At 38.5% G+C, this 22635-nt stretch overlaps 1 protein-coding gene across 5 annotated transcripts in view; it reads right to left on the bottom strand.

The window, feature by feature from the left end:
* The window catches only part of specc1 (sperm antigen with calponin homology and coiled-coil domains 1), a 269017-nt gene that overhangs the window by 133822 nt on the left and 112560 nt on the right, over positions 1–22635 (bottom strand). For all 5 annotated transcript variants that reach the window (XM_089129997.1, XM_089129999.1, XM_089129998.1 and 2 more), the window contains 2 exons: positions 15190–16646; positions 6654–6861 (listed from right to left, as the gene is read on the bottom strand). In XM_089129997.1, coding sequence (XP_088986123.1) covers positions 6654–6861; positions 15190–16646 — 1665 coding nt within the window. The remainder of the gene's footprint in view (positions 1–6653; positions 6862–15189; positions 16647–22635) is intronic.

Genomic DNA, 22635 nt, shown 5'->3' on the forward strand with positions numbered 1-22635 from the left:
CATATGCACAATTGCACATATATATTTAAGAAATATTTGCATGTATATACTGTATATATTTATAGATAATTTATATTATATATATATATATATATATATATATATATTAAAATATTTTATATATAAATAACAAATATTTCTTAAATACATATACAAAATAACTATACACAGTACACACACACATAGGCCTATATCATTAATGTAGACACAAACTTTTATTTTGGATGCGATTAATCGCGATTCATCTTTTCCCAGCCCTACAAATTATGTACAGAATTATTATACTGTGCCTCATCAGACCTCTTTTAAAGGTAGAATAAAGTTTTGAATTTTAAATGTTCCAGTGAAACATAGGCCTATATCAGGGGTGCCCTGCTCCTGGCGATCGACTGTCCTGCACAGTTCATCTCCAACCCTAATCAAACACACCTGAATGTGATCCTAAAGACCTTAATTGGCTACTTCAGGTGTGTTTGATTAGGGTTTGAGATGAACTGTGCAGGACAGTCGATCGCCAGGAGCAGGATTGGGCACCCCTGGCCTATATTATATAAAAGACTAATGTGTGCAATATTTTTGTATGATGGTTATTGATTCAGTAGAATCCCTGAATATTTTGTCTTGTATTTCTGAATGCAGGGTCAATGCTAAAATACATGCAAGGAGCAACTCAAGGCCAGGAGGAAGAACCATCAACCAGCAGCTGTAGCCAGTTCCAAATATGTGTTTTTAGTAATTGTGGTGTTTTTTGGTATTTATAATTTTAACCTTTTTATTATTTATTTCTTTTCATATTTGGTGCCATTGTTAATGTAAATGTATTTATTTGCAGCAGTTATTTTGGAAGTAAAGAGAACCTAACTAAGAAATTCTTAATGGTTGTTATTCCTTGGGTGAGTGGGTGGTTGGGGTTGGGGGGAGGGGGTTGTTAAGGGGGCACCACCAAGCATTTGTGCTTAGGGCACCCAAATGGCTAGCGCCGGCCCTGTGTATACACACATAATCATTTGTAATCTTTGCATTTTGTAATTATAATGTTTTGAAGATGTGGAAGAGAGAGAGACTTTAGGAGACTTTGTGATAAGTTAAACTGTATGAGAGAATGTATGTTGGAGTGAGACCGAAAGTTTATGAAGTGTATAGTTTCACCGGGATTGGATATACATTCCATTGTTAATGGGAACCACATGTTCTTGTGGTATGTATGTGTTACTATGGTGATGCAGTTTTTTCTTGGTCAGTAGTATTTAAACTGAGTCCCTTTTATCCGAAAAGCAGGAAGAGATGATAACGATGCAGAATGAAGACCTCTGTTTCTCTTCCTCCTATGTCTTATAAATATTGTAAATCAATTCGAGAGATCTCTTGGCAAAATCACTGGTGTCTCTTTTCATGGGGAAAGAAAAATACGTTTTTTTAGATCTACAATTTGGCGTCACGAACAGGATCGCATACCCAGGCATTCGTCTCAATCATTTCAGGTAAGACTTTTTTTTCCTTTCTAAAAAGTTTCCGAGCCTCTGACTCGCTGACACAGTTCAAAACTAGATTAAAGACGCATCTCTTTAGTCAAGCATTCACATAATGCTTACCTTCTAGTCCTCTGTTATGCCATACGGAACCGTTTGCCACTGAAACTGCTTAACGCACCAGTGGGGCTCGACAGCCTTTAGACAAACGGGTCGGCGCGTATGGTTGGGTTGCGGAGAGTTCGGGTTACGGAGAGTTTGTGAGTTATAACGGAAATTATTATGAACATCAGCTATGCTAATTATTTCCCATCTGCCTTTCTGCTGTTATCTCGGGACGCTTGTCCCGAGAAAAATGGCGTTCGTCAGGTCCAGTTTTGTGTCCAGCCTCTCACGGGGATTTCGGATGCCCCAACGCCTGTGATGAGACGACTCAACGCCTGTGATGAGACGACTCAACGCCTGCGATATGTTATGGCGCCGTTTGATTCATAAACAATATTTATATTTAATATTTATATTTAAACAATATGAATGTAAGCCAGAGGAGAACTGGCCCCCGACTGAGCCTGGGTTCTCCCAAGGTTTTTTCTCCATCCAATCTGATGGAGTTTGGTTCCTTGCCACTGTCGCCTTGCTTTTGGCTTGCTTTGAGCTTGCTCAGTTGGGGTTATTTATTTAGTGTTTAGCAATGTTGTTGATCTGTGTTGTGCTACTTACATGTTATCACTGTGAAGCTGCTTTGATACAATCTGTATTGTGAAAAGCGCTATATAAATAAATGTGACTTGACTTGACTTGACTTAAAAAGTTTTAAGTCTGCCTGATGATTAGAGACAGTGACTGAAATGCTGAAAAGAACTGTGTTATTTTAAGTACCAGTTGTTTTGCCAATGAATATGGGACATAAGGAAAAATGTATATAAAATTAATCAAGTTAAATAATCAAATTGAATTTGGCTTATTTAAGGTCTCTGAAAAGTAAACCTCAAACAATATTTGAAATGCTGGGATAGAGATGGATCTTTTTTAGAAAAAAGGCCATCTAGTCAGAAAATTGGAATTAGCTGTAAAACGGTTAAGCTAGTAAAATTTGCTTGGTTATAACTGTGACGTGGTTGGATAGTGGCGGGACTGTTTAAAGAAGGCAGAGTAATCCCTAAAACATCCAGCACACTGAAGATTCGTTCTCAGAAGGAGACGAGGAAAGTATGACACAAGCGATACTTGATTGACCAAAGTGGTTAAATGTGGCGGGACTGTTTTAAAATGATGGCAGAGTAATCCCTAAAACATTGTAACACGCTAGAGTTATACAAGTATAAAAGGCGCCCTTGTAACTAGCTAGGATCGTGGGCATTCTGAACCTGACCGTAAAGCTGTTCAAATATTTGAGGAGACTGATCCGAGTTAACTAAAAATAAATACCAAAGAAATGAATCTGAGATAAAATCCAAACTATTTGAAAAGAAAGAGGAAAAAAAAGAAACGGTTTTGAGTTTTAAAAAGAAAACTAAAATACTGAAAAGCATTAGAGTTAACTTTTCTTTAAATGTTTCTTTTGTTCTGTGAGTGAGGGATAGAGAAAGAGAGTGAAGCAGCCCCTCCCTTCAGAATTGCCCTGTACCTTCACACACACATACCTACACACACACACACAGCCTGCAGCTCTGAGCACACACACATACCTACACACACACACAGCCTCTGAGCACACACACATACACATACACAGACAGCCTGCAGCTCTGAGCACACACACATCACATAGGCTGCAGTTTCTGAACATAGACGCACATACATACATAGCCCCTCCGGTATAATTCACACACACACATATAGGCACACATACTGAGTGCACAGATTTGAACACTTTGAAAATGGCAGCAAGTGTCTGTACCAGTATGATAGCTGAATGGTATCTTGAAAAGAAGAAGAACAAGAAACTAACTAAACTTTTGAAAAAAGGACTGGACAATAATGCATCTATGGATGCACAGTTAAGCTGGTTTGAGTCCCAAAAAGACAAGATAAAATCAAAAGCATTTCCAATTTTAGCAGATAATTGGATCGTGAAACAAGGTGGAATTTGTTGCGATTTAAATGGTGGTCCCGTTCCACTTGTGGAAGTGATGAAGCCTCAAATTGAAGCATACCACAAATTAAACAAAATCATGTCCATCACATGTCCAGAGAAAGAAAACACAACCAGTGATGATTTATTTGATCCAGATTGGACAAATATAATAACTGAAGCTGAAAGGAAATATTCACAAGCACCAGTGAAATCTGCGGCAACTGTAACGCCTCCACCTTACAAACCAATTTGTCCACCTTTGCCTGAACAATGCACAAGTTCATCTAAACCTCTGACGCAGCCTCAAGCTTCAAGATCAAACGGAGGTCCAGTTGACAAAATGTATATTGCATCTGCACACACAGCTCCAATTATAACAAGATCTAAATCAGCCCAGCCAAGCAGAGACATGATGAGATGTACACCAGCTCATAATTATAGATCTGACTGGGGTGATGAGACAAGGGATGGCGACATGATCACAATTGACAAGATTGGTCCTGAATTTTCTTCACCTGTGATTAAAAGGGAAGAGTCACAACCTGAGATGATGACTGAAGAAAGACCATTCACTCCAGGAGAATGACAAGCCATTCTCCCAGCCTTGCCTCCTCTGAAGAGACAAGATCCAAACACAGAGTGTTTGAATTGAATTGAGAATTGAGTCTAATTTTGGCGAGAATTAGACTCTCTGGTTGAAGCACATCAAATGACACTAAGAGACATTCACACCATTGTGAAAGCTAAAATCCCAAGAGACCAATGGGAACGCCTGCCAGCAGTGATAACAACAGCCCAATGGGTAGACTTTGGGGTTGATGGCCAGGGAAGACACCTGGGTCTTTGGCAAACATTAGACGAATTTCGAAAAGAAATCCAAGAAATCTTGGGCAGCGGTAAAATTCCATTCACTTCAGTGACATTGATTAAGCAAAAGGATGATGAATCTCCAGATGAATATGCTCTGCGTAAGTGGAATGCTTATGAGAGATGGGCTTTCTGCGCTAAGAAACAACCTGACAGAGATGATGTACAATTCACTGACACACTTGTGGATGGTTTTAGCTCTAAATACCAACAAGCGTTATCACTTGGAGTCAATCCAGGCGAGACATTTGACCAAATTATGCAATGGGCTGGCCGTCTAGAGATGGCGATGAGATCAAACCTGGAAGAAGGAAACAAGCCAAACCAAACAGGAGTGGCGACAGTTCAATACAACATGGACATAGAGAGGTGGTTGAAGATTTGCAGCAATTGTGGAAAGTGTGGACACTTAAGAAAAGACTGTTGGGCTAAAAAAGCTGGAGCAGAAGGTCAAGGTCCATCTTTTAAACAAGTCATTGTGAAAAACCATGATGAGACTTCTCAAGGGAGGATGTGGACTGAAGCACAAGTTCGTCAACTCATTGAAGGAATTTTGTGTAACTGATTACTGGAACAGCAATGGTTCTACTTCCTGATGTTATGCCATCTACAGAAACAGGAGGAGACTCTACTTTTTTTTCAAGAGAAATTATGATGCTATTTCACAATGCTGGACAAAATTACCAAAGACAATAATAGAAAGTGAATTCAACAGCAATGGGATGAAAACACACCATTACTGATATTCCACACATTCCTGTGGGAATTTTGTTATAGTCAAACTTGTTGTTAGGAAAGGTTTAGAACCTAGATAGGAGAGACCATACAAGATATTCTTAATAACAGATACAGGTGTTTCCTTAAAAGGGAAGGGTATAGGAACAGATAGATGGTATCATTGGTCACAAGTTAAACCTTGCTTAGTGAATAACAAAATGATGATGGCCTATGGTTTAAGATTGAGCAAATCTAAGAATTGATTTTTTTAAAATACTGGAAAAAGTGATGATTAATTATTTTTCTGCTTCCATTTCAGGAATCAAGTTCATTGACATTAATTAGAGATGGTTGTAAGTTATTCTTGTTAAAAGACATTGATAAAACCGAAATGAGAAATACGGTGTGAGATAGGAGATTTTATGTTCTACACTACTTACAAAACACAACCTCACAAACAATGAACACCCGCTTACTGATTTACAACCCCAAGGGATAGGAACCTTTAACATCAATGTTTATTTTGGTTGTTGTTTTATCACGGAACTGAAGGATTTAATTAATTAACGAGTTAATTAATTAATGAGTTCAGGCACGGGCAGAAGACTTTTTTTAGTTTTTCTTTTCTTAGATGATTGGGGTTCATTTTAAATGCTTACACATAGATGTTAAATGACACATAACATACGGGGACATAACATGGGTTGGGTTTTTGTTTGTTATTTGTTTTCTTTTCTTTTCTGTTTCCATTCTTCTGTTCTTTTATGTCTATGTCTTGGTCTACTATTTCTCCTCGCCACTATCACTTCAATAGGCTGGCCACCTGGAGATGATGGTGTGGAACTGACTGTCGTAGTTCCAGAGGAGGGACTGAAAATTCAAAATCTCTTCATTTAATGTTGTTTTTAATACTATTATTATTTTTTACTAATATTCATAATATGTATCTGTTTTATTACATGTATACACACATAATCATTTGTAATCTTTGCATTTTGTAATTATAATTTTTTGAAGATGTGGTAGAGAGAGAGACTTTAGGAGACTTTGTGATAAGTTAAACTGTATGAGAGAATGTATGTTGGAGTGAGACTGAAAGTTTATGCAGTGTATAGTTTCACCGGGATTGGATATACATTCCATTGTTAATGGGAACCACATGTTCTTGTGGTATGTATGTGTTACTATGGTGATGCAGTCCCTTTTGTCCGAAAAGCAGGAAGAGATGATAACGATGCAGAATGAAGACCTCTGTTTCTCTTCCTCCTATGTCTTAAAAATATTATAAATAAATTCGAGAGATCTCTTGGCAAAATCACTGGTGTCTCTTTTCATGGGGAAAGCAAAAGAAGTTTTTTTAGATCTACACTAGCCACTGTGCGTAGGCCAGATTCTGCCAGATGATGCAGTAAATTTAGCATTGGCTGAGAAATAGCATTTAAGCATACACATGACATGACATGACACGGCAAGGTGGTACACTGAGAGCCAGAGACAGACAGGGAGACAGATAATGGTCATACTCTCAAGGTCCAGGATGGTCTGATTGGTGTGCAGACTAACTGCCCGTTGCTGCTCCACCTGGTCCTCCAACTCAAAGATGGTGTCTTTCAGGTCCTTGATCCGGTTCTCAGCATCTTTGCACTTCTCCTTTAGAGCAAGAATGTTGGCTTTATGATCTTGTTCCTGTTTCTCCACCTTTTCTAGCAACTGTTGCCGGTCTGCCTCCACCTGTACATACAGACACATACATGTCTCAAAAAAATGTTACTATTTTTTAACACAATAGTGCAGCTATTCCGGGATCATATATCTTATAAGGCCCTTCGATGCAATAACGGGTTAAATGATTTAACTGTGCGAGCCCTGCACACAGACTGCAGTCTTTGGCCTTTGACTAATCAAATAAAAAGTATAGAGTTTATTGGTAAAACCTAATTACAAAACAAAATATTTTTTGTATATGGATTTGAAGAACTAAAAACAAACTAATCAGAGCTGAGGGTTTGCGTCAATACTGCCCATCCCATATTTCCTATTGTTTTTGGCAACACACTCCTCTTATTTGTAGGAATTTTGTGCTTTTTTAAAAGGGGGGGTTGACTGCTTTTTTTCTTTGCATGATTGTGTTTATGGGGTGCAATATAACATGTATTCGTGTTTTTTCTTTTTTTTTTAAAAGTCTTATTTTTCATAAACTTCACCTTTATTGTCAGCCGCGCTCTCCTCTGTCCTCGAACGAGCGGTTGACTTCCTGAGTCTATGAAACCACTCCCTCAGAAACAGGCAGTGGGCTCAGATTGGTTAGTTTGGCCCGGTGTGTTGTGATTGGCTAAACTGTCGCTCTTGTTGTCCGGAAGGTTAACGCCCATTACCTTTACGGCGTAACGTGCATGTCATGAGCTTCGGTCCTGATGTAAATATGTGTCGAACTGCAGTATCAGTTTGAGGCAGAATCAGACCGAGAAAGCCGCGATGAAGAAAGCCAAACAGAACCTCACCACACACGGCTCTTACTAAACGTTTCTGAATGATAATTTGCTAAATTTTTTAACTTTATACATGTTTGTTTTACACAATAGCATCTGACTGGCAGCAATAACAACTGACTGGCTACTAATGTTATACTCAAACAGCGTTGGCAAGTTTACGTTCATGATCAAATCGAAAATAACGTCATAAAACATGTATACATGAAAAATATATATTTTATGTCATAGACATAAAATAGCATAACTAGTAGCCATAAAGCCAGTGCTGACATTTGAAAAAATAACACACAAGGCTACGTCTGGAATTATACATGCAAATACATTTAAAATGATTAAGTCTTAGCCTACTTACAGGTTGTGGCCCAACAACTGCTGCCTCTGGTTTTAAAGTTGGAACTGCTTCATGTTTTATTTACAGTTTCTTGTTGAATCCGGCATTGAATTCGTGGACATTCTGGAAGCTGTCTTCCGTAAAATGCGCAGCACAGAGAGCTAGATTACGAGGCCATCCTTAAAAATATTTTGGTTTGCAGTAACAGCAATTTTTTTTTAAAAAAAGGGTCAGTAGGTAGGTCTATATTTTTTTTTCAAGATTCAGTGAAAAAAAAAAAGTACAATTTTGGTCATGGTGATCGTGAATTTTTATGAAAATGCATATTGTGACGTCTATTTGTTATGCATATATACATGAGATATAAGCATAAACAAGTACAAAACACATGGTCAAACAAATAATACAATTAAACAAAGATACAAATTAGCCTATATACACAGTGCTTTAATTTCAGGAAGGTCTAAAATAAGCTACATTTCAGTTAAGTCTGTCGCTCTGTCTGAAAAGAAATTTAATTTAGTAATCAAATGTAAAATGACACTGCATAGTTTATCATAGTTAGATTAATGCTAATTAAAGTTTAAGTTATTCATTCAAAAGCTGTGTGTGATTTTTATCTGCCTTTTGTTGTTTGATTCGCATTACTGGCTCAATCGTCACATGTTTACTAGACTACTGCCCAGGGCCGGATTAACCATTAGGGCAACTGGGCACTTGCCCAGGGGCCCACGACATCTAAGGGGCCCTGGACACCAGTGGCAATCGGGAGAGTCGGGGAGTTTCCCAGGTGGACCGGTAGTGTTTCAAGGACGCGAGGAACAGTTTGATAAAACGGAACGTATTTTTGTTTGCACTAAGTGCCTGTCTTTTATGAAAAAAGACGCCATTCACGTCACAGCTGCAGTGGCGTAGGTCGTAGCGCACAAAGCACTGAGTCAGGTTCTGTTGCGCTCGACCCGAGTTCGAAGTCTCTTCTCCCTTTTCCCAACACATATGAGATGTAAAATGTATAACCTAACTTAGGTCTCTAGCGTTATATTTTGCCAACGAACTAAAATCGAAACCATGATATGGATTTTTGCCTTTATAAAACAACACAAGACTTTAAGAATAGGCATCCTGTTAGTGCTGGGTGAATTAAAGAAAAGTGTGCACTTTGCTCATGCGATCAGGATGGTTATCTGGTGTTTTCTCCTAAATACAAGCTAAAGGGTTTTTTTCTTGTAAATGAATTAATTGAATTCAGTGTTAATTTTCCTATATTAAGTGAATTGAGTGTTAATTTTCCTATATTAGTGTAATGTAGACTAAAATAAAGGCTACTTTTGAAATATAAATTTTCATGTATAGTACATTTATAAGCTTTATGGATTTAACGTCATAGGAATAATTATATAAATCATTATTACATTATTATAATAATTGTTTGGGATCCTAAAACACCATTGATAATGTTATGTAGACTGAGACTCAACTAATGTGTTTTCTTTGTTCAACGAGCAGTTCATGGGTTGAAGCTCTTAATTTTGATCTCTCAGAGAGCACGAGATTGTTGCATTTAACCTTAAAATGTAAAAAAAAATTCTTGCGGGGGAGCATGCCCCTGAACCCCCCTAGAGGAACAGTAAATCAGTAAAACTGTAAATGCTAAATTAAGGGTCCACCCAACATACTTTTACAAATTCCTGTAGGAAAGAACAACTATTTATGAACTTTACTCCAGCATAGTTCAACAAAGTTCAGTCAGTAAAACTGTAAATGTCATATTAAAATATACATTTGGCCTGCTTAAGAGGGGGCCTACAAGACATTGTGCCCAGGGCCCTCTGAACTCTTAATCCAGCCCTGCTACTGCCCCTTTAAGACTGAATGCAGAACTCTACTGTAATAGATGACTGATGCACCATCATTTTCTCCCAACTATTTACGTCCAATTAAGAGCAGGTCATTTTTATATTTTATGTATATTTGATAGTTTAGATGCGCACATGAAGCCCAAAATGAGGCTATAGCCTACTTTTCTTGTCTCGTTTTTGTACATTTCGGAGCGTGCATCGCCTTGTGAACAGCGTCTCTTGCACAGATTGTTGTGCTTTTAATAGCTCTTTTAATGATTGAACGCGTCCACAGTTTAGCAACAGTACAGACTGCATTTTACAACAATCACCGTTCGTGCTGATTCTGACGGTACGTTTGGGTTTTAGGAAGAAATGACAGCGCAAAGCTGTGAAGTGAAGGAAGTTAGAGCTAGACAGAATACGACTGTAATGGTTTCATCTCAAATATCATCTTTTTAGAATCTTTGAAAGCAGAAATCTAAAGTGTAACCATGTTCTGTCCTTATTGTCACTCATTAAGCAGGGCTGTCGTGCTGTGCGCGCTGTGGCTCTGAGTGAGAGATCGCTCTCTCTTCTGGACTGCTTATAGCAAAATACACAGACAAATTGTTTAATATTATTATTATATATAGAAATGGTTGATATTCAGCCCCGTTGCCCATTTAATACCGGGTTTACCAAGCGGGAACACTGAATGAAACGAGCGAACGTACAAGCCATATAGTGTAACACGCGTAACGTTAAACCATGGTGTAAAGATAATCGGATGACTATGACGCCACGGGTTTTTATTTAAAAGAAAGAACGTAGCCTACGTTTGTAGGCTATGTAGACACAAGCAACTTTCACAATACTAACTAAAATATAATTAATATTATTTTATTGAATTTGAATTAGTCGTTTAAAGAGTAAAAAAAAAAAAACGGTCGGTCTGAACGCAAGTTACAACCGGCAAGTCGGTCGGACGAAAAGGAAAAAAAATAAAAAATTGGGTCGGCCCTAAATTGACAGGGTGGGTCGGGTTACGGCAATTTTTTTAAGGGTGGCCCGATCGTCATTTTCAGGAACATCATCAAACATAAATTGTATCCATTGTTGACGAAGTACAGCGTCCGTGGGAAGCTCGAACACAGAAGACCTGACAGCTGGGTGAACATAACACACTCGACGAGCCGCAGAAATATGTGCATGCCCTTTTTTGCATATTCCGGAGGGAGGGGTTGATGCAAATGTGTGGGTTAGTGACGTCTAAAACCCAGCTGTAGTCCCAATCGAGTCGTTTTTGTAAGGCAATATACTTCCTGATTTTTAAAAGACGATATCTCTGCTTACACTAAACTTTCAGCGCTGTAACTTTTCAGATACTGTTCATGCACCAACAGCAACCTTATAAATAAAATAAGTGAAGTTGATTAGTTAGTTTATTTATGTTTATGTCTACACTACTCAATATAAAAGTTATTTTACAATATAAAAGTTATTTTAAATTGTAATGATTTTTATTTAACAATATTACTGTTTTACTGTATTTTTGATAAAATAAATGCATCCTTGCTGAGCATGAGACACTTTAAAAAACAATACAAAATCTTACCGACCCCGAACATTGTAACTGTAGCATTTAAGACAATGTGTTAATGTTAAGACAATAGTTTTTTTAAAACATCTTAATATATATATATATATATATATATTAAGATGAATTAAAAAAAAATATTGTTTATATATATATATACACACACAAACACACACACACACACACACACACACATAAATAATATTCAGAATTCAAGTTTTACAGGTTTCAAGCACAAAACACAGGTATATGCAGACTGTCAGAGACGAAAACTCTCTCTAAATATCACAAAAATCTATCTTGCATAACAACATTCACAAGATTACTTTATTCATTCATCCAACAAGATTTTTTAAACAAATTCCTCACCACAGACTGAATAATCAGTCTTAGGCCGCATCCACACTACTGCGTTTTTGTTTAAAAACGGATAATTAAAACAAATACGATCTCCGTCCACACCAACATTTTATCTGTGTATTAGAATTGATCTCCGTCCACTTAGAGTGCCGAAGTTACGACGTCACTCTGTAGGCCAAAACGCGGAAGCGAGTTAGCATTTTAGCACCACCGGTTCCCTCGCTCTAAAGTCTATGGGATTTTTTAATGGGTTTTGGCTAAATCGCCTGAAATAAGGTCTGTGGTGAACAAAGCCTCTAAATATTTTCATGTTTTTATCTATAACATAGAACACACAGTTATAACCTGCTTGTGTGTTTTTTTTTTACTTTATTGTGTCTGCTTGTGTTTTAAAAAATAATAATATAGGTTTCAAAATGTATACATCTTGGATTAACTTGTAAAGATTATCTTAATAGACAAAACCTGTAAGGGTCACAACTCTTTGTTAAGCACAGATCTTATTTTTTGCGATTAACCAAAAAAGTCTACGGGGAAAATGCATAGCTTTTTCATGGGAACCCATGCGCCGCTAGCTTCCGAGTTGTGATGTCATCACTTCGGCACTCTATTAAAACGACTGAAAACGCGGATCACGTGACCATTCACCAACACTGGGCATGCGCGTGCCGGTGTAAACAGGAAACAGATTGACTATTCCCAAAGAAGGTACATTGATAATAAAACTGAAAGCCAACAGAGTGCTGAAGTGATGACGTCACTATGTAGGACAAGCTGTCCTACAAAGTGACGTCATCACTTCAGCACTCTATAGAACGTTCCATTGCAACACCAGCGCCCAGCAGTAGCCCTACGCATTCCGCCATTTTGGGGTGAAAGCGACACGGCAGCGGCTCGGCAGTCATATACAGTATTATACATATATTTAGTCCAGTGCAGAGGTCATTTTTAGGTTAAAATAATTAGGTGATTATTTTAACTCACAACAGTTGATGTTATAGCTGTTAAAAAGAAGTTGCTACTTAACCGGGCTTTTTCCCCCACATAACTTGAGAAAGGGAAGTTAAAGGATTTAATTAATTATATTACTCTCCACATTAAGTGTGACAGGTGAGAATAAAGTGATATTAGTTCATAAAGTTATAATAACTTTAGACCGTTTCCAGGAGGTACACATAACATTACATACAAAAACAAATTATCAATGTAATAAATGAATTCAGCAAATAAATGTAATTGTACTAAAATGTAAATGTAATAGAATAGCTTTACAGTAAACTGTTTTTTTTTTTTTTTTTGCAGTATTATCTTATATTAATGACCGTTAAAGCAAGACTATGTAAACATAATAATAATAATTAAAAAAAAAACATAGCCACTGTTCAAAGTGGCAATTAAAGTTATAGGATAAGGACACAGCAATGCATCATGTTCTATAAGATCATCATGTTTGTAGAATGAACCATGGGATTAAAAAGTACAAAATATATTTCAGGCCTAGTGGAGTTGTTAACTAATAATAGTAGTAAATGTGTAAAGTTGCATAAAATGGAAATACTCTCTAATGCAAGAAAAAACTAGCTCAAAAAACTGTTAAGGCCCGTACACACCGGGACGAATATCAGCGCGCGTTATTCGTCAGCGTTTTTCAAAGCGTTTTTTGTGTTCACACCCAAGCGTTTTTCGCTGACGATGAGCCGAGTGAACATGCAAATTCATTCCCTGACATTAGATGACGCTTAATGTAAAACTGAAATAATAATAGAATACTATACTAGGGTGATCATATTCATGTCTCAATGTTTTATTATAACAGATAGAAAAAAACGAATGAAATAATGATAGAAATAATGTCTTCTGTATTAGAAAAATATATAAATAATCAATAACTAAAAGAAATGCCTCCAAATGTAACAAAAAATAGCTCTCACACACTTACAAAAACGAACTAACAAAATCTATTCATATCTTTAGTTTTCATTCTCTTTATCTTGTTTTTCTTCCTCGTCCACCTTGTTTGCCCATCTATATTTTGCTGTAGGACTCATCTTTCCCAGCAGTTTTTTTTTTGAGAACCAGGACATTTTCATCACTTAAAAACAGTCAGGAAAGGACGTGGAAACAGGACATGTGTAACGCAAAGTTGAGATGTTGCCAGGAGATAAAAACATAGCAGTTGTCGGATGAACAGATGCACAAGAGACGAGAGTTGTCGTATTTCCCCGCGTTTAATAAAACCACTCAAACGTCACACTCGTCCTCCTCATACATCGGGATCGAGCGAGAAAAAAAAAACACAAACAAACATCTGGTCACAATAGAAAATAAAATAAAAGAAAGAATAGAAAGAGTCGGCAGAGCGGTTCTGCTCTCCTCACTTGTCAAAATCTAACTGACATTACGCACACTATGCGCAGTTCTCATCTCAACTCAGATTTCTATAAAGCACAAAGTGACCGTTTTACACATGTCCCGGGAAAACAGGACTGTTGGTCACCCTATACTATACTATTATTACAGAAATACTAATCTAAATATTATCATATAGCTCTTTATGCTCCGAGACCAGCAGCTCAACATTCATCTTGCCCATAGGTATCTTGTCTCTTCTTCGCCGTATGTGTGCTCGGCAAGACCGTTTTGTGTTTGAGTGCCCTCAAGTTGTGTTTTACTGTAACTTCAGAAGTACCAGACACGTGAGCAAACCCGCTGATCTCGTTGGTCGGATAGGTTTTGACGCGGCGCGTCAAACCAAAAAAACGAACCCGAGGCGTTTTTTAAAAAATGACGCTTTTACGCGTGGCGTTTTTCGCGTCGGTGTGAACACTCACATTGGCGCCCATTGTTTAGTCACGAGGCGTTAAACGTCGACGAATAACGCGCGCGAAATTCGTCCCGGTGTGAACAGGCCTTTATCTGTGCTGTTGTCCAGTTGGACAACTCCAGTTGGAATTTTCACCCCAAAATGGTGGACACAACACCTAGTGGCGGTTACCAAAAAAGCATCAGAGTTGATTGACATCTTTTAGATGTGTTATTGGCATCGCCACCCTCTGGTTACATGAACGTGTCCCCACCGTATCAGAACCGGAAAGATGGGGATTTTTTTAAAGACAATAATCGCAAAACCTATTTGATATTCTATAATAAAATAAACTAAGCAAATATTCGAAAATTGTGACTCATCCCTTGTGTATACTATATGATCACCTGTATTCACAGGACATTTTACAATTTGCATTACAAATTGTGCTACCTTACAGTTGTAGTTGCATCTGTGGATGATATGCTTATTGGATACGAGCATTACCAAATAAAATAAACAAATAACTGGCCGGTGTTTTGGCCACTTAAAGATTATTTGAATTGTGTGATACCTGCAACTTTATATCATAAATTACCAGTGCTGTTCTATACCTTATCTAGCGCACCCTGAGCACTCTCCGTTTTACTACGTACCTCCTGCAGTTCTTGGCGTAGCTCTGTGCAGCTCAGCTCCAGCTTGTCTCTATCTTCATGTGCCGCTTTGAGCAGACTTTTCAACTCGGTGTTGTCACTGGCGCTCTGCACTGCCTTCAACTCAGCTACCTTCTGCCTCTCCACCTCAACCTGTGCCTTCAGATTGACATTCTCCACTCTCAAAGCCTCCGTGGCTAGCCGCTGTTCCTCAGTTTTCCTCACCGCCTCATCTCTAGCAACCTTCTCGCTATCCAGATGCCCTTGAAGAAGCTCTAATTCTTCACTTAAGCTCTTAACAGCATTTTGTGCCTCCTGATTCTCCTTTTCCAAAGCTCTAAGACTCCCTGTGAGCTGCTGCTGGATGTCAACCAGCTTCTCTCTTTCGAAGTGGGAGCTCTCCACTTGCTCAGCCAAACGCTGTTCAAGCTCTGCAACCCGAGATGCACGTGAAGCCTCAGCTTCTTGACTTTGAGCTTGTTCTCTGAGCCTCTGGAGAAGGGACTCGTTCTGTTGCGACAAGAGTTCTACACGCTCCCTTTGCTGCTGTAGGGAAGTCTGTAAGAGGCCCTTCTCCTCCGCCAGACGCTCATTTTCAGCTGTTAGCTCTTGGACAACCTGTTGCTGGTCAGCCAGCTCCTGTAGAGTGGCCTGTAGTTCTTCGGCTGTACTGTGGTGACTTTCTTCCATCTTCTGGATGCGGTCTGTCAGGCACTCCACCGAGAGCTCCTTCACCACACCACTGGGCACCACACTCTTAATGCTGCTACTGACTGAGTCTGAAAGTGAGGGAATATTCTCAAACTCTGAGGAGTCTGATGAGGGTAAAGGTGAGCCTTTGATGTCACTACCAGATGAGAAAGAAGATTTAAGGTGGCTTCCATTGACAGCATCTGAAGTGGTGTTATCTGATAAAACCCCATTAACTGAATGCTTGCTGGAGCTGGTGAGCAATGTTGTAGTGCTCTCTAATGTAATAAGCTTCTGCTTCAAAGCCTGATTCTCTTCCCGCAAGGTGGCCAACTCACGCTGAAAACGTCCATTCTTCTCCCTCAGTTCCCCTATGAGCACCTGGATATCACCAGGCTGTGCCGGTGTCTTTTCTATCTCTGAATTCCCCTCTGGTGTACCAGCCTCTGATGATGAATCCTTCCCTTTATGTCGTTGGAGCTCCGTCCGTAACTTACTGATCTCAAACTCTTTGGTTTTGGCCTCAGCCAGAAGCTCCCTCACCTGACTCTCCAGCAGGGTCTTGTCCAAAACAACAGACTCTGCTTTGGTCTTGACAGAGCCACGAGAATGCTTGGCCAGCGTGGACAGGCTGGAGGTGCTGGCACTGCTGACCATCTTTTTGGCTGTAGAGCTTTTCTGCTGGTCCCGCAATGAGAGACGTTCTCTGGAAATGCTTTGTGGGATCTCACGAGGAGCTGGAATTCCTGACTTTTTGGTTGACTGGACACCTGGGTAGAGAGGAAATAATGATGTTTTGTTAGTGTTGGATATCTTAGTCATAGTATATGCTAGCATAGTATATGCATAGTAAAAGAACTGAAGAAATGACATTAGGAATTAAATGCTTTTCTCCAAAACACGCTGGCCATAACTATTGGTTCCCGTTATTAAATACTTTTTACAACCTCCTTTTGCCAAGATAACAGCTTTGAGTTTTCTTTCTTTAATGCCTGATGAGTTTGGAGAACAACTGACAAGAGATCAGAGACCATTCCTCCATACAGAATCTTTCCAGATCCTTCAGATTCACAAGTTCATGTTAGTGGTTCTTGTCTTCAGTTCACCTCACTCATTTACTATAAGGATTCAGTTTAGGGGACTAGGCATGAAGCTTCATTTTGTGCTCAGTTACTCAATTTTGTGTTGATTTTGATGTTTGTTTTGAACCGTTGTCCTGATGGAAGATCCAACCACGGCCCATAATAAGATTTTTAACAGAGGCAGTCAGGTTTAGATTTTTTTATCTGTTGGTATTTGCTAGAATCCATAATAGCATGCCTTGAACAAGATGTCCAGGACCTCCAGCAAAAAATAGGCCCACAAAATATAAGATCCAGCAGTATATTTAATTGTAGGCATGGGGTGCTTTTTATCCCTGTATGCACCAAACATATCTGGTGGGTTTGCTGCCAAAAAGCCCTTTTTTAGTTTCATCTGATCATAGAATCCGGTCCATTTTGAAGTTCCAGTCATGTCTGACAACTAAATATGCTGGAGTTTTTTTTTGGAGGAGTGAGGAGGATTTTTCTTGAAACCCTTCCAAACAACATGTGATGATGTTTGATATATATTTTTTTAGGCTTTCTGACCCCCAAGACTCAAGTAATCTCTGCAGTTCTCCATCAGTGATTCATGGAAAGTCTTTGGCCACTCAAGATTTCCTCCTCACCATGCATTAAGACAATATAGACACACATCCTCTTCCAGGCAGATTCTTAAAGAGCCCCTAACATGGATTTTTGAAAATGACTGTTCATATGGTGTGGAATATAGCTCTAAGGGAATGAAAACATCCTGCAAAGATTTATATCTGAAAGTGCACCGTATATAAAGTTATTGTCTTTCAAAAGTGAGCGTCGACTCTGAGCCTATGAAATGAATTGTTTTTTAAACGAGTCATTAGCTGTTACATTGTGATGTAGAGAGGTCATTGGCCGTGCCCAGTTACTGCGTGCGCAGACGGAAGTGTAAACTTGAAGTCTACACATTCAAATACTTCATCATAGCATCATGTCAAGAAGACGCTGTGTTCTACAATGCAAAGATAGTTCAGCCACTTTGTTTCCATTTACCAGGGACGAGCATGTGAAGAATCGGTGGTTAGAGTTCATATTTGCAACGATACCACAACAGTATAGCCCGATTGTGTGTCATTTTAATGACGAATCGTTCAAAAACATAAATGAATTCAAATGTGGATTCGCAAGCGGTTGTTCCTGAAGGAGGGCTCAGTAACTTGCTAACCCAGTGTATATGGATCAGCTTCCCCCTCCGAATCAAAACCTGTAAGTATTATTAATAATTGTTTCTTTTATGGGTTTTGAACGGTTTTGTAGCGTCGGGGCGCAAGGAGGGAAGACGCAATAAGTATGTGTGTGCGTGTGTGTGTAAGTTACGCTCAGCGCAGCTTCTAGGTCTCCAATGTCAATTTTTTTTAAATATGTGAAATGTTTGTCACTGTTACTGGAGTTGTCATAAAGAATAGAGCATCTTGTAGTACTGCAGTGCTTTATCAATATGTTTATGCGTTATGCTAACAAACAATAACTGACTGGGTCTGTCATCTGACCAATGACCGCCGATTAGCGTCACGCAAAGGAGTCGTTTGGAAAAATGAGTCGTTGTACGAATCATTTGGGAGTCGGTGAGCAAATCAGTTAAAGATAAATGCATATTATAAGACAAATAAAGTGTTTTTTTATCCTTGCATGCATGTTAAACTGTTTTTGGGAACTCCTAAAACAAAAATAGGAACATTTCAAATGCTAGGATAGGGGCTCTTTAAGACCTTTAGTTGATTGGAACTTCTTAATTATTGCCCTGATGGTCAAAATGGGGATATTCAATTCTTTAGCTGTTTTCTTACAACCACTTTCTATTGTGTGATGCTCAACAATCTTTTGATGCTCATCAGAACTATATTCTTTGGTTTTACTCATTGTGATGGATGATTAAGGGAGTTTGGCCTTTGTGTTTCCACATATTTAAACTCCTGCGAAACAAGAAGTTATAGCTAGACAATTTCATATTTAGTCCCCCTGGTATGATAAAAAATGTAAATATTCATGAAAATATACTTCAAAGATATTTTACTCATAAAAAATCCTAGTGGAGCCAATAATTGTGGCCAACATGTTTTGGAGAAAAACATTTATTTCATAATGTTATTTTCCCCCCACTTTCAATTCTTTTACTTCAATGAAAGGTAATAGAGTTTTGTGAATCTTTTGAATGAAAGATCAAAAGGATAAACACAGCAGATTTATTTTTACAGCCATCTTTGATCATATTTCCCAGGGGTGCCAATAATTATGACAACAACTTGTATGTACAAAACTGTTTGAGAAATATGACCAAACAAAACCATTCCTCTGGGCAACTATATTTATTTTTTAACCTAATAAATGGTATGATAAAAATGAATGATGTTTTCATATAAATTAAACAGCAATATACTTTAAAAAAAACTAAAGCAACAACACTGTTTTGGTTAACCAACTCCTGTCCACCAGACCAGAGATATTTGACAATGTGACCATTTTTCTCATTCCATTGTACAAAGACTGGCATATCTATGTGAGAGATCATTCATTTAGAGTGATGACAGGACAAAATGTGTTTTGTCTCGTCACATTCAAATGGCCACCAGGCACTGCTACATTGCACTATAGCCACAGTAAATACAAGAACACTGGCATCTGAGTGGCACCAGAGTGGGTGTGGGTGATGTATATCCCCTCTTTATACTGTTTGCTGTTCATTATTCTTTGGCAGGGCAGGCTGGTGAAATGATTTTGTGGGTTTTGGAATAATCAGCAAATATACCAAAAAAAATGCTGGACTGGGGCTTGTTGAAGCTGATGTCTATCTTTGTTCTGTCTTTGATGTGTGACAGTTTACAAAAACAGTTTACTGTAAAGCTATTCTATTACATTTGCATTTTAGTACAGCTGAGAGCTATTCTTCCTTTAAAATTAACCCTGAAAACATAATGTGGTCCAATGCAGGCTTAAAACGAAGTGGGAGATGAAATTACCCAGGATACCTTGCAAACTCAGTGAGCCGGCCAAATTTTCAAACAAAATGGCGGACAACGCTGTAAAGAACAATTGACTGTTGAGTTTTGACAATTTTAACACTAATGTTTCAAAATATTTCACGAAGCTTAGCTATCTGATGATGTTCATGATATCTGCCAAGTGCTTTGAGAGAGTCTGCCCATCAAATTTACATCTGATCTGAGCCCGGTTCCCCAAAACGTTAACCTCTCTCTAAACTTTATGGCATGATTCCGACACATTCGTACGCTAAGTATATCTTCTGTAAGTCACAATTTCGTAAGGTTGGTCTGGACCATTCATAAGCTCTCTCTTAGCATTGTTTGAGCTCAAGACGCTAGTCGCCGCCACTGTGCAGCAGTCTTTAGAAATCAGCGCAGCGCAGTACAAGTCAAACTATGGTATGTTGACAATATTGTGGCTCAACAATCATTTTGTTATGGACATTTTAAGACTAATAATAAAACATGTTTGCAATAGATACAGGCCTATTTATGAAGTTGACTTTATTTGGTATCAGAACTATAATGGCGGCAATTAGCCTAGGCTATTTCATAATCTTATTAAAGCATTTAAATTGGCAATTACTTTTGATAATTACAATCTGGCAAACAACTTTGCTCTAAATAGCTAAGATCTATAAATGGGTAAGCATGGTGGTGTCCAGTAAGCGACCAACTATGGCAGTGATCCAACGTGTCCTTGTATTGAAGATGGCGCCGGCCGCGGAATTTTTTATTTGGTAAAACTTAAGCCATTTTGACATTTTGCCTGACGTGGCTATATTAAAAAAATTGCCTCCCAAGACAACTCATTTTGGAGCTGCTGGACCTTCTCAGATCTGAGATTGCCAGGCTAACACGGCAGAATTTTGCTTTAAGCCCTTTAACCAATGGCAATAAATACTGCAAAAAAAAAAAAAAAAAAAAAAACAGCAGCTGTAGCAGCTTGCCAATCAATTCTGATTGTAAAGTACCTTACCATTAATATGAAAGTGAAGCCTATTACATAATTTTTAGAAGTCATTAAACCCATGTCAAGAAGCGGCACAAGTGGTAAGGCTCAATGGGATAAAGAGGGTGGATGATTAGCGAGGGATACCCGGTTCGTCTACCCGTCACAACATATCGTGTGAACATATTACTGACAATTTGATTTAATTTAATTAATAGTCTATATTTTACTGATAACTTAAACTATGTTAAAATAAATGTTACTGGAATAATTTGAGGAATGTTTCATTTGCATAGAACGTGTTGTCTTTCTTAATGCCGTAATGCACCTTCGTGTGAAGCAGAAAATCGATTCCTGAGCAATCGATGCCAACTAATTCAGTACTTTCACTTGGGAAAGCCCCTTTGTAACGTCGAACGAAAGAGGCAGCATGTTATGAAGCTTCCCAAGGGACACTTCAGGGAACACACCTAGGAAGATAAACAACTTTGGAAAGATATATCTTTCAAGTCTTCTTAGCGTGCTAAGAGTAAGCGTTATCGGGGAACCGGGCCCAGGGTAGTTAGTTAACCTAACTTTTTTGGCTTCCAAGGATTATAAAAAGATGATAAATGAGGTAAAACTATTATAAACTAGCCATGTTCTTCTAGCGCATCATCTTTCCCTTCACAACACACTGTCATCTCAAAAGAGCTATTAAAAGCACAATGATCCGCACAAGAGACGTTGCCCCTGTTCCCATAGCGGCGCACACTCGGAAATTGACTGCAAATAGACAAGCAAACCATACTTTGGGTTTTGTGTGCATCTAAACGATAGACCAACGCCACTTTTGCGTCATCGAAGGGTAATGCCCCCTTTTGGGGGAAAACACCTCTATACTGTCTATGGGAAAACAAACGGATTCCCATGAGAACAGAACTTGCACTAGATCTGCAAAGTTTCTTGATAGCAAAAATGGCACAAACTTAAAGAAGCTAACGTTACTGAATACGGGGTTACAGAGGTGTCCCTTTGAAATGGTCGAAAACTGGATTAATGACCCCACACAGCGGCCAAATATGGACTATTCAGACATCTAACGATACCACTATCTCGTGGAATCACCAAGTAAGTAGCCTTTTTTATTTATTTATTTATTTATCATTTACACACTCACAGTAGCCTATGACAAACTACTAGACGATGAGGCCATGTCACTTGGATCATATTTAACTTGATTTAAGCTATTGACAGTTTTGTTGTCGACTAGCTATTAGAAAGACTAAGCTGTTAGCAGCTAACGTTACCTTATTAGACTATGTCAATAGCTTAAATCAAGTTAAATATGATCCATGCATCGTCTAGTTTGTCATACTGTGAGTGTTAATGAAAAAAAAAAGGCTACGTGCTTACTTGGTGATTCCACGAGATAGTGGTAACGTTAGATGTCTGAATAGTCCATATTTGGCCGCTGTGTGGGGTCATTAATCCAGTTTTCGACCATTTCAAAGGGACACCTCTGTAACCCCGTATTCAGTAACGTTAGCTTCTTTAAGTTTGTGCCATTTTTGCTATCAAGAAACTTTGCAGATCTAGTGCGAGTTCTGTTCTCATGGGAATTCGTTTGTTTTCCCATAGACAGTATAGAGGTGTTTTCCCCCAAAAGGGGGCGTTACCTTTCGATGACGCAAAAGTGGCGTTGGTCTATCAAATACACACAAAA

The sequence above is a fragment of the Pimephales promelas genome, chromosome 4 (assembly GCF_988280905.1).
Source record: "Pimephales promelas chromosome 4, fPimPro1.hap1.1, whole genome shotgun sequence".
Classification (NCBI taxonomy): domain Eukaryota; kingdom Metazoa; phylum Chordata; class Actinopteri; order Cypriniformes; family Leuciscidae; genus Pimephales; species Pimephales promelas.